The sequence below is a fragment of the Thalassophryne amazonica genome, chromosome 1 (genome assembly GCF_902500255.1).
Source record: "Thalassophryne amazonica chromosome 1, fThaAma1.1, whole genome shotgun sequence".
Classification (NCBI taxonomy): Eukaryota; Metazoa; Chordata; class Actinopteri; order Batrachoidiformes; family Batrachoididae; genus Thalassophryne; species Thalassophryne amazonica.
Genome location: NC_047103.1, coordinates 171416364 through 171430186, shown reverse-complemented (window position 1 = coordinate 171430186; position 13823 = coordinate 171416364). Strand labels below are relative to the sequence as shown.

Here is a 13823-nt window from a genome sequence, read left to right as displayed (position 1 = left end):
TTCCTCCAGGTGCTTCGGCTTCCTCCCACATCCACTGACATGCAGGTTCAATGAAATGGAGACTTTATAATTGTCCATAGGTGTGTCTGTGTGGTTTTTCTCTATGTGTCGCGTAACAGACTGACATCCTCTCCAGGGTGAACCCCGCCTCATGCCCTATGACTGCTGGGATAGGCTCCACCCCCTGTAAGCTGTAATTGGAGTAAGCAGCTGAAGATGAGTGAGTGTTGATTCGAGTGTAATATGCCCTTTAAGATTTTTTGGGGGCTGCCAGCAGGGGGCAGGATTGTCAGCGGTTTGACATCATGCTGTTTGCAGACAACAATCAATTTTCCACTGCAGGCCTGAAAACATTCAAGCAGAAACCGACGGTATCAGATAATTGTGCGATTATATTGGCAGTTACTTGAAGCAGAAGGATGTTTAGCGGCATGAAGGAGACAGTGGCCGGTTTACTGACTGCCTTGTTTGTTCTTTGTGCTGTGATTGGCTTCCATCAACATGCCCGATCGCTGGCTGTACTCTTAAAGCCGTCACGCCCAATGGCACCTAAATTCTGATTAGCTGCAGACGTTGCCTAGTGACGACTCAGAGGTGCTGAAAACAGGGACTAATGTTGCCGTCTGAGGGTTTTACAGCAATACGTTCCCTCAAATACATTTTAAAATGCTACCACTAGGGGGCACATCTTATCCTCTGGCTCCTGGTGGTTTGAACGGGATTAACCCAGAATATAAAACAGACCAGCACACTTTAGCCCCGGTTCAGTGGGCGTGTCCCACAGAGCAGAATCCAGATTATGGATATCTGTGACATATGTCACAGACATCTACAATGACTTGCTTCAGGTCAAAATTTTTCTTTCAAAAAGAGAATTTCTTCACATACCGATGAATATTTTTGGACTTTGCAGAGACTTAATATGAAATACAAAATTTAAATGTACACACTGGATAAAAACACATTTCACACAAAACCTTAAAATGCATACTTTGACTTTTCTGTGCTTGAAGAAATTTAGCTCACAGAATTTACAGCCACACATCTGATTTATTTATTTAATATGAACTGGAGAATAAAGACTTTTGGAGACAGAATCGGTCCGCTGATTAAAACTGGACGTTTTTCAAACTGGACACCTCCTTTGGGAGGTGATGGTCTAGTGTTAAGCGTTGGGCTTGACACCAGAGGATCTTCGGTTCAAATCCCAGCCTGACTGGAAAATCACTAAGGGCCTTTGGGCAAAGTCCTTAATCTCCTCTCTCCTGGCAGGGCGTTGGACTGGGGAGGGTAAAGGACCCAGAGCATGGGGCACAAAAAAAACGCATTAAATACATTTTTGTGTTGCATGTTATTAATGTCCATACAATTCACGTTGTGAAAGAATATAATCAGAATTAATGTATAAATGTCGCGAAACATAATTCTGCTCTAACAATAATATTGAAAGATCTCTGAGGGCCCTTCCACCCCTGCACCCTTGTACAATGGTTTAGTCCGGGCGCACAGGTGGCACGCTGCACACACACACACACCACACACACACACACACACACACCACACACACACACACACACACACACACACACACACGGGATCTGACAGCATGAGGGTTTAGCATAGTTGAAACAACTAATCAAGTTAATCAATTAAAATGGATTATTAAAATAGTTGCCAACTAATTTAGTCATCGATTACTTGCTAAATAACTTGTTTTACCGCAAAGTTTTGTTTCTTCCATATAATCAACCGTTTCTGCAGCGCGGCTTTGCTTGAATCTTGAACCAGTGAAGCAGTGCTTCGATCTGCTGCTTCGTTCGTTCTTTGTTTTATTTCACTTTATCTTAATTTTTCCCCGGTAAACCCCAAAGACCATATGTCTGTGAGTAATGTTTACCTTTTTTATGTTAATCTGACCTGTTATGGTCTTCTGAAAGTTGATAAATGTATTTTATAAGTTAAAAATGGATCGATGCTAACACGTTAGCATGTCTATGGCTTTTCAATGTTAAAATTAGCATTAAGCTGTTTGCATCTCAGCACAGTTTGTGTAATTTATTTTCTGTATAATAATTAATGGCTCAGAATTTGTGTCGTAAAAGAGTCAAATGTATTACAAATTGTAATTTTTTAATTTTAATTTTATATATTAATAATAGCAACAACAACAATACTAGTAATAATAACTAATAATGGTACAATACAGTTTATAGAAACAGACAAAAAGAATGTGATAAAACAAAACAACAGAAAAGATAAAACCAACTAACAAGGAACATAAATAGATAAATATAGAAATAAATAAGCGTTTCCTGTGAACACCTAGTGACTCTTAAACCCCACTTCATCCCTGTTTTATTTAAGTTTAATGACAATTTGTTTCGGTCAACCACATCTAGTTGTGTTTTTACAAGAAAAAATAAAATGCAGTAAACTGCACATTTGTGTCTTTTCATGAAAATATCTTAAATATAACATATTACACTTTAGTCAGGCCTTTAAAAGAGTTTGTGGACTCTTGCTGTAATATGTTGTTGGTGGATGAGATAGTTGCTGTAGGCATCTAAACCTGATGGAAATCTCTTTGTGGTGTGTCGGTGATGCCTGGCAATAATTATGGAATCACCGGCCTCGGAGGATGTTCATTCAGTTGTTTAATTTTGTAGAAAGAAAGCAGATCACAGACATGACACAAAACTAAAGTCATTTCAAATGGCAACTTTCTGGCTTTAAGAAACACTATAAGAAATCAGGAAAAAAAGACTGTGGCAGTCAGTAACAGTTACTTTTTTAGACCAAGCAGAGGAAAAAAATATGGACTCACTCAATTCTGAGGAAAAAATTATGGAGTCACCCTGTAAATTTTCATCCCCAAAACTAACACCTGCATCATATCAGATCTGCTCGTTAGTCTGCATCTAAAAAGGAGTGATCACACCTTGGAGAGCTGTTGCACCAAGTGGACTGACATGAATCATGGCTCCAACACGAGAGATGTCAATTGAAACAATGGAGAGGATTATCAAGCTCTTAAAAGAGGGTAAATCATCACACAATGTTGCAAAAGATGTTGGTTGTTCACAGTCAGCTGTGTCTAAACTCTGGACCAAATACAAACAACATGGGAGGTTGTTAAAGGCAAACATACTGGTAGACCAAGGAAGACATCAAAGCGTCAAGACAGAAAACTTAAAGCAATATGTCTCAAAAATCGAAAATGCACAACAAAACAAATGAGGAACGAATGGGAGGAAACTGGAGTCAACGTCTGTGACCGAACTGTAAGAAACCTCCTAAAGGAAATGGGATTTACATACAGAAAAGCTAAACGAAAGCCATCATTAACACCTAAACAGAAAAAAACAAGGTTACAATGGGCTAAGGAAAAGCAATCGTGGACTGTGGATGACTGGATTAAAGTCATATTCAGTGATGAATCTCGAATCTGCATTGGGCAAGGTGATGATGCTGGAAACTTTTGTTTGGTGCCGTTCCAATGAGATTTATAAAGATGACTGCCTGAAGAGAACATGTAAATTTCCACAGTCATTGATGATATGGGGCTGCATGTCAGGTAAAGGCACTGGGGAGATGGCTGTCATTACATCATCAATAAATGCACAAGTTTACGTTGATATTTTGGACACTTTTCTTATCCCATCAATTGAAGGGATGTTTGGGGATGAAGAAATCATTTTTCAGATGATAATGATCTTGCCTAGAGCAAAAACTGTGAAAACATTCCTTGCAAAAAGACACCATAGGGTCAATGTCATGGCCTGCAAATAGTCCGGATCTTAATCCAATTGAAAATCTTTGGTGGAAGTTGAAGAAAATGGTCCATGACAAGGCTCCAACCTGCAAAGCTGATCTGGCAACAGCAATCAGAGAAAGTTGAGCCAGATTGATGAGAGTACTGTTTGTCACTCATTAAGTCCATGACTCAGAGACTGCAAGCTGTTATAAAAGCCAGAGGTGGTGCAACAAAATACTAGTGATGTGTTGGAGTGTTCTTTTGTTTTTCATGATTCCATAATTTTTTCCTCAGAATTGAATGATTCCATAATTTTTCCCTTCTGCTTGGTCTAAAAAAGTAACCGTTACTGACTGCCACAATTTTTTTTCCTGATTCTTATAGTGTTTCTTAAAGCCAGAAAGTTGCCATTTGAAATGACTTTAGTTTTGTGTCATGTGTGTGATCTGCTTTTTTCTACAAAATTAAACAACTGAATGAACATCCTCCGAGGCCGGTGATTCCATCATTTTTGCCAGGGGTTGTATGTATGTGCAAAATAAAAACAAAATGCTACTCAGGTATGTTTTGATGAGAATATAACATAACTTGTTACAAACTCAAACCGATAAATCTTTACTAAAATAATTGTTAGTTGCAGCCCTAGTGTTTAGGCTGAAATAAGACGTCTTTCCTTAGTGTTGTGTGGCTGGGGGGGGCCTGGCTGCCTTTTGTTCTGTTTTCTGTCCTGTCTTTGTTTTTCCTTCCAGGTGGCTTGCATTGGGACTGAGTGGCTGTGTAGCTGAGTTTATCAGGACCTCACCCTGATCACCTGAGGCTGATCAACCTGCGGCTCGTCAGGACTCACAGCTGTGGTGCATCTATATGGATTGGAACATGGGGCATTTAAGACTGGAGTACACAGTGTGTATTTGCCAGAGACTCGACCTTGTGACCAGACGGGTGAGATCGTCGTCTCAGGAGCCATCTCATCATCAGTGGATGCAGAGAACGTCCAGGTTTGATGCACGGTCTGTGAAAGAGGAGGGGGTGAGGTCTCACGCTCGTCAGCACACTTCCTGAGGTACGTCACATTTTGTGACTAACATTTATACAGTCAGTAATGTGGTGTCCCTCACACCTTATTATATTGAGCTGTATGTTGGTCGTTTAAATCAGCTTCCACTGCAGTGGAGTTTGTGAACAGGGTGTTCTATGCCTGCAGGGTGGGAAGCTGATTTGCAATTAAGCCAGGAAGTGTTTGCTGTTTGTACACCTTTGAGTGGTCTCGCTGTGTGTTGAGTGTGGACTCACATAATGGTTCCTTCTTTCACAGACTCGGTTTGTCGCGGCCACCTGGGGGTGTCGCGGGGTCCTTGGGTCCGAATTGGTTCTGGCTCCGACCGTTGGCGCTGCTGGGAGCGCACCGCAAAAACCACCACGCCAGAACGCGCACTTTTATTTTTTCACAGCACTGTTATGTTCATTAAACTCTGTTATCCTTTGTACCGTCTCTGCTACTTTATACTGGGTCCTTCAAACGCTGGTCGGTCTCCGGGCTGCGTCCGACACATAACACAAAGTCCGGATTTCAAAAAGAAGAGGAAAAAAAAGGACAGGGAAGAAAATTAAATGAGGGAAAGCAGCTGCTAACCAAATTCTTTGAAAAGAGAGGTGAGCTTGAAAGCTAGCTATATTGAGTTGGGGGGTCTGGGGGACCAAATTGCACCATTTTCTGGAAAAATGGTGCAATTTGGTGCCTTCCTGTGCATTTTAACAGATGGGAATGCACCAAATTGCAACCATTTTTCCAGAAAATGGTGCAATTTGGTCCCCCAGACCCCCCAACTCAATACTGCTCCCCCAACTTAAAAATGGTTCTGATTCCCAGGTGTGATCTAAGGTATACATGATTTAGACTGGTTTGACTACACATTAGAAATTTGTTTGTGTTAATAAAAAGAAATAACAGTGTGTGTGTGTGGGGGGGGGGGGGGGGGGGCTAGTACCTGAGGCCCAGAATTTGGTACTACGCCCCTGGCTCCTGGTGTGTAGTGAGCACCTTGTATGGCAGCCACCCTGACATTGGGGTGAATGTGAGCATTATTTTAAAGCGTTTTGCGCGCCTGCCTGATGCAGATAGAAAAGATCGATATAAATGCAGTCCATTTATTTTCTTTATTTTGTCTTTGCTGAGAGGAAACAAAGAAAGTTTTTCATCAGCAGAGTGATGATCGGTTTAGATCATCTTTAAGACACGAAAGAAAAAAAAACAGAAAAGCAGCAGTTTGAGCTTTTCTGTTTTTTTTTTGTTTTTTTTTTTTGTGATCTGAAATATTTTCTTTGTCGTCACCTGACGTTTATTTTTATCCCAAACAAAAATTAACGAGCTGATTTTCATAAAAGTGGTGAAAATGTTTTTATTTTATCTGGAAATATAAAGCGTAACATATGTAGTGGAACAGTCCGGCCACAATCCCCGAGCCATCAACAACAAATAAATAATAAATAAAAAAATGATGTAAACTGCTAAATATTTCTTAAAGGGGTCGTATTATTCAAGTTTCAGGAAACTGATTCCGCACCTGCAACATTAAAATGAAAGAGTTTGTGAACATTTGTGTGTCTCAGTGGGCGAAAATATACACGGACACACAAACAAAAATACACACACAAACAAATAATACACAACAAAAATATCACGGACACACAAACAAAAATACACACACAAACAAATATAACACACAATATATACACAAACAAATATATATACACATACACAAACAAAATATACACACAACAAATAAATATATATACACATGCACAAATATACGAGGTCTGTGAGAAAAGTATCAGACCTTTTTATTTTTTTCAAAAACTATATGGATTTGAATCACGTGTGATTACATCAGACAAGCTTGAACCCTCGTGGGCATGCAAGTTTTTCACGCCTGTCGGTTACGTCATTCGCCTGTGGGCGGGCTTTGAGTGAGGAGTGATCCACCCCTCCCGTCGGAATCCCTTTGTCTGACAACTTCCTGACAGACTGGCGCTTTGCTTTATCAAAATTTTTTCAGACCCTGTGAGGCACATCGAAGTGGACACCATTCGAGAATTCAGCTGGTTTTCGCTGAAAATTTTAACGGCTGATGAGAGATTATGGAGTGTTACTGTCGCTTTAAGGACTTCCCATGGAGCGGGATGTCGCGCAGCGCTCCAAGGCGATGTCGTCATCCTGTTTCAAGCTGAAAACCTCCAAATTTAAGCCTCTGTTGACCCAGGACGTCGTGAGAGAACAGAGAACTTTCAGAAGAGGTCGGGTTCAGCAGATTACCGGACATTCCACTGTTAAAGGAGATTTTGTAATTAAAGATGTGCGGACAGATTGGCGCGTTGGCAGGCAGCTGGCGCGGCGCGCCGCCACAGGAAAAACACCTCCATTGGAAACCTTAAGGACAAGTCGGAACATGTCCAGTCTGTTAACAATTTCTCAGATACTCAACTGAAGCCATCAAAAGCTGCCTGGTTTTTACAAATGGATATCAACACGGAGGTGTTTTTCCTGTGGCGGCACGCCGCGCCGGCTGCCTGCCGACGTGCGAATCCGTCCGCACATCTTATATACATCTTATATATATATATAATATATAATATATATATATACACCACACACACACACAATCAAAAATACACACACACAACAAATATACACACCAAAGCACATAGCAATATATATGCACACACAAGCAAGAATACACACACCAACAAAAAATCAAATCAAATCAAATCAATTTTATTTATATAGCGCCAAATCACAACAAACAGTTGCCCCAGGGCGCTTTATAGTGTAAGGCAAGGCCATACAATAATTACAGAAAAACACCAACAGTCAAAACGAACCCCTGTGAGCAAGCACTTGGCACAGTGGGAAGGAAAAAACTCCCTTTTAACAGGAAGAAACCTCCAGCAGAAACCAGGCTCAGGAGGGGCAGTCTTCTGCTGGGACTGGTTGGGGCTGAGGGAGAGAACCAGGAAAAAGACATGCTGTGGAGGGGAGCAGAGATCAATCACTAATGATTAAATGCAGAGTGGTGCATACAGAGCAAAAAGAGAAAGAAACACTCAGTGCTCATGGGAACCCCCCAGCAGTCTAAGTCTATAGCAGCATAACTAAGGGATGGTTTCAGGTTCACCTGATCCAGCCCTAACTATAAGCTTAGCAAAAAGGAAAGTTTTAAGCCTAATCTTAAAAGTAGAGAGGGTTCTGTCTCCCTGATCTGAATTGGGAGCTGGTTTCCACAGGAGAGGAGCCTGAAAGCTGAAGGCTCTGCCTCCCATTCTACTCTTACAAACTGTTGGGAAAGTGTAAGTACACGGACCCCACAACAGGGGGCGCAAATGAACGGACAATGGAAATAGGTCACATAACAACACTTTACTGTTGCGAACGTGCACAACACAACACAACAGATTAACACAATAGATCAAAGGTCAATTACAAGGTGTCATGTGGGCAGGCTCGAAGATAGGAGACGCCTGTCCAAAGCAGAACCGGAACCACACGATTTCCTCCATCCGCCACCAGAGACCCCGGGAATACTGGAGCCGCCAAGTCCCGAACTCCCAGTGGCCACTGCCTCCGCGGTCGGACCTGGTACTGCTGGGCGAGGAACAAAAACACATTAAACGTGGGGTGCGTACTGCACCCACAATCTGCACGGCATGGAGCTACCTCCACCTCTCTGTGGAGAAAAAGTCTGTTATCACTCACAAAAAATCCAAAAAGGGCTTTTCTATCAAGCAGCCAGGCTGAGGATATTACCTTTCAGGTAAACGATATCTCGGCAAAGAGGTGGAGATGATACCGATGGCAGAGCAGATGAGTGGTGACAGCTGTCACAGGTGATGAGTGTCAGCTGTCACCCACGGATGCTCCTGTGAGGCGGCAGCGCCCTCTGGTGCCTGGAGCCCGCACTCCAGGCAGGGGTGCCCTCTGGTGTGGTGGGCCAGCAGTACCTCCTCTCAGCGGCCACAGCAACACAAACCCTAGGAACTACAAGTAAGCCTGCAGGCTGAGAGCGAAGCGCTCTATTGGGGTGATATGGTACTATGAGGTCCCTAAGATAAGATGGGATCTGATTATTCAAAATCTTATAAGTAAGAAGAAGAATTTTAAATTCTATTCTAGAATTAACAGGAAGCCAATGAAGAGAGGCCAATATGGGAGAGATATACTCTCTCCTTCTAGTCCCCGTTAGTACTCTAGCTGCAGCATTTTGAATTACTGAAGGCTTTTCAGGAACTTTTAGGACAACCTGATAATAATGAATTACAATAGTCCAGCCTAGAGAAAATAATGCATGAATTAGTTTTTCAGCAATCACTCTGAGACACGACCTTGTCTAATTGTTAGAGATATTGCGTAAATGCAAAAAAGCAGTCCTACATATTTGTTTAATATGCGCTTTGAATGACATATCCTGATCAAAAATGACTCCAAGATTTCTCACAGTATTACTAGAGGTCAGGGTAATGCCATCCAGAGTAAGGATCTGGTTAGACACCATGTTTCTAAGATTTGTGGGGCCAAGTACAATAACTTCAGTTTTATCTGAATTTAAAAGCAGGAAATTAGAGGTCATCCATGTCTTTATGTCTGTAAGACAATCCTGCATTTAGCTAATTGGTGTGTGTCCTCTGGCTTCATGGATAGATAAAGCTGGGTATCATCTGCGTAACAATGAAAATTTAAGCAATACCGTCTATAATACTGGCTAAGGGAAACATAGTATATAAAGTGAATAAAACTGCTCCTAGCACAGAACCTTGTGGAACTCCATAATTAACCTTAGTCTGTGAAGAAGATTCCCCATTTACATGAACAAAATTGTAATCTATTAGATAAATATGATTCAAACCACCGCAGCGCAGTGCCTTTAATACCTATGGCACAATAGGTATTAAAGGTAAAAAAAAATACACACACCACACACACACACACACATACACACAAATCAAAAATACGTACACACACACCACACACACACAAACAAATATACACACACAAGCAAATATATATACACACACAAACAAGAATACACACACAAACAAAAAAAATATATATACACACACACACACAAACATATACACACACACACACAAACATATGCACAAATATATACACACACAAATATACACACATACATACACACACACACACACACACACACACACACACACACACATACACACACACAAACAAAAATACGTACACACAAATACACACACACAAACAAATATACACACACAAATATATACACACACAAATATATACACACACAAATATATACACACATATATACACACACAAATATATATACACACAAATATATATACACACACACACAAATATATATATTATACACACATAGACACACAAACAAACAAATATATATATATATATATATATATATATATCCACACACACACAAACAAATATACACACACAAACTAATATACACACACACAAACAAATATACACACACAAAAATACACACACACCCAAACAAACTCTTGGGACTCCGACGAGGGCGGTCGCATCTCCTCCACTCTTCCTTATCTGTGCTCTCTGCTTTTAACCTTTAAGTCCCTACTTCTCCAGACTGTGAATTCCTCAAATTATATTGGATTCTGGATCTATTGGACTACTATTGGATTAACCATGGAATTGATCAGCTGGTCTTTCCGGGGGTCCTACCTGCCCAGATGGAACGTATCCTGCGGGCTATGTTCTCGACTCCTGGGGGTCTTGGCATGTGGCATGCTTGGCACCTTTCTCCGTTGAGGACATCGAGGATTTATTCATTTTTGGACTTATGGTAGCAGCGCTGGTACTTTTGGCTTATGTGCTGCCCTGATCTACTGGAAAATTGGCAAGATGGCAGCATCAAGAACCACGGCCCCTCGCTTGTCCGTCATGATTAACAAGGTTGGCAAGGCAGTGCATTCTCAGACTGCAGTGACTCTTGAACTCAGACACAAATTGGATGACATCTTGGAGCAGATGCGTGCCTTGCAATTGAAGTTGAAGATTTCAGAGGCCGGTGAATATTCTTAATTCATAATTGGGATTTGGTTGTGCAAGTGGAACTGTTAAAAAGTGATTTCACTGCTGTAACCATAACATTACAGGCTTATCAAGCCTGAAGGTCAAACTGCCCAACTGTTTTCCTCCAGAGGAATTCACACAACAGATATATAACAAATGAGAAGAACAATATAAACAGTGGTAAACAATGAAAACACAAACTGGCTGAACAAAACAAGAACAGAATTGGACAATGGCTAAAGTATAAAAGTAGCAAAGAAACAAAGTGGCAAAGCAAAATAGAACAGAATAAACCTGTGTGGGCCGCCGAAGAGGAGGTACTGCTGGCCCACCACCACCAGATGGCGCCCTGCTTGGCGTGCGGGCTCCAAGCACGAGAGGGCGTTGGAGCCGCTGGAGGTGACAGCTGTCATCTATCCAACGCCAGCTGTCACGCATCACCACCACCATAAAGGCCGGGACTGCAACTCCACCTCCCCGCTGAGAAATCAACTACCAATCAGGTAATTTCTCTGCTGAACAAAACCTTGTGTAATAGTCTGAACTTCTTTTGCAGGCCGTTTTCCTGTGGTGATTGCCTTATCTGTGGGATTGGGCGTTTGGTGTTATCAGCGACGGCTTGCGCTTCACACCCCAACCAGATAAGTGGTTAGACAGGAGCTGCACGAGTGTGTGATTGGAGGTGGAGGTTCTCCCTCCTTACTGAACACAGACTGTGGGATTACTGATTGTGCGAACTCACACTCATCCAGAACTGTTTCTGTTTTCTGCCAGCAGTACCGGGTCTGACTGCTGAAGACAGTGGCCACCTGGGGCGCAGGGCTTGGCGGCTCCGGTGTTCTTCAGGTCCGTTGGTGGTGAGGCTTGTGTGGGTTCCGGCTTTCCTCTCACCGGACCGTCTCCTATCTTCGAGCCTGCCACACACGTCACCTTTTGTCGGATTGATATAACGCATATTTGTATCTGTCTGTATTACGTTGTGCACCTTCACAACATTAAATTGTTACTTTTTGGCTATTCCATTGTCCCTTCTTAACGCCCCCTGTTGTGGGTCCGTGTCACGACACTTCCCCAACAAAACCCATGCTAAATAACTAATAAAACAGAGCTGGGGCAGACGGTCAGTAAGAGGAGGAAAAAATTAGAATCGAAGCCCAGAGCCGCAATAAAACTGCTTTTCACAGGACTGAAGCATGCTCCATTCCCTTCCCCCACCCCCTCCTATCCCACATCAACACTCCCCACTCCGGCGTCTGCTCACCTCACTCCTTCCCTCTTCAGCGGGGTCAGTGCAGTTTTAGCTGCAGCCCCCGTGACTCCCCCCAAGCCAACGGCGGCGCATCTCAGGGTTGCTGCATGGCCTTCGCCCACTTGCCTCAATTCGGATAACGGACACCTTCAAACTTAGTGCACATAAACAATGTCAATGTGTATGTGCTGTTTAAAATTCTGATGTGTGCCATTATTACAGTAAACAAGTAATAATTGTGGACTAATTGCTGTCTGAGGCAACTAGAGTGTAAACATAATTTCTGCACTGTGAGATCAATAAAGTATATCTCATCTCAAACATATATACACACACACACACAAACCAATATATGCACACAAATATATACACACAACAAATATATATATATATATATATATATATATATATATATATATATATATATATATATACACAAAAAAAAAATATATATATACACACAGACACACACAAACAAACAATATATGCACACAACACCAAACATATATACAAAATATACACATCCAAAAAACTACCATCATTGTCCTCATGGCGTTGCTATAACAACCACTGAACCATGAGTCGTACTGGATGGATTTTTGTTGTTTCCGTTTTGCCACAGTTCTGCCAAAGTTCAGTGGGAGTGGCTTATTTCACAAAAATTGCTGTAGCTCATGAAGGAAATCAAGCTTAGTGAACTTACACAAAAACTCATACCTCAATCAACCTGATGGAGGCGCTGCAACCACCCCAATAGGTTTTTGGCAATACATCTGAACCTGGAGGCCTAAAATAATCTGGATTCTATGTCAGGTTCTGCATCTAACCATTTAAGCCCCGCCCACTTCTGATAAAACTTTTTTTTTTACTCCCCAACTATTCATTCAACAATTTATCCTCAGTCTTCATAAGATGTGGAACGTACAGTGGTTTAAACCAAATCCAGTTAAAGTTATTGAACAAATCTTTGGTGGTTTTTCCTGTTTTGGCTGCCAAACTAGACTTGATGGATCTTATTCACCTAAACCCTCCTTAACTCCCAATAAGGTACTGTTTTGAAAATCACCCTTTGTGGAGTTGTTTACCAAAACTGACCTATGACTTGTCCTGATGGGGGCGCTGTAACACCACCGCAGTCATAGAGACAACAGGACGGACTGAGAGGAGGCTGAAGGACGGACGTCAGGGTGACAGAGGACGAGGCAGCGGACAGGAGGGTTTTAGCCATGGGCGGGTTATTCATGGCTCCAACTGCTTGGACCCTGTCAGTCACCGCCGTGGCGTTATTTATCTGTATATTAAAGCCAAGTGGCCTCTGTGTGTGTGTGTGTGTGGGGCTTCGATACTGATCACTTGACATTTACCGTTTGGCACGTTTCTGTATTTTGGGTCAAGGATGAACGCTGCCAAAGCGGAAAGTTGATAGGACAAATATTTTTGGAGAAATTAGGGATATTAGCTGACAACAGTGAAAAATGGAGGTTGATTTCACCATGAATCAGTCGCTGGTAACCAGACAAGCTCTGAACAAAGGAAATGTCTGAAAACACAACATCAACTAAATGTGCCAAATAATAAATGCAATTATTCACCAAACTTTATATTAATTTCCTGCAATTTCAGTTAAAATCATTACTGGAACTCTGCTTAATTTATTACCACCCTTAAACTATGGCTACCAACAGTTGTATGTAAAGGTTTGGGCCCGCCCGATGATTTCATGATTTTCCTTT

The 13823-nt window shown here is 41.8% G+C and overlaps 1 protein-coding gene across 1 annotated transcript in view; it reads right to left on the bottom strand.

Moving 5' to 3' along the window:
- Positions 1–13333, bottom strand: part of LOC117519771 (prolactin receptor-like) — a 40561-nt gene extending 27228 nt beyond the window's left edge. The window contains exon 1 of the mRNA XM_034181048.1: positions 13186–13333. Within this exon, the coding sequence (XP_034036939.1) occupies positions 13186–13333 (148 nt within the window). The remainder of the gene's footprint in view (positions 1–13185) is intronic.
- Positions 13334–13823: the final 490 nt, after the last annotated feature.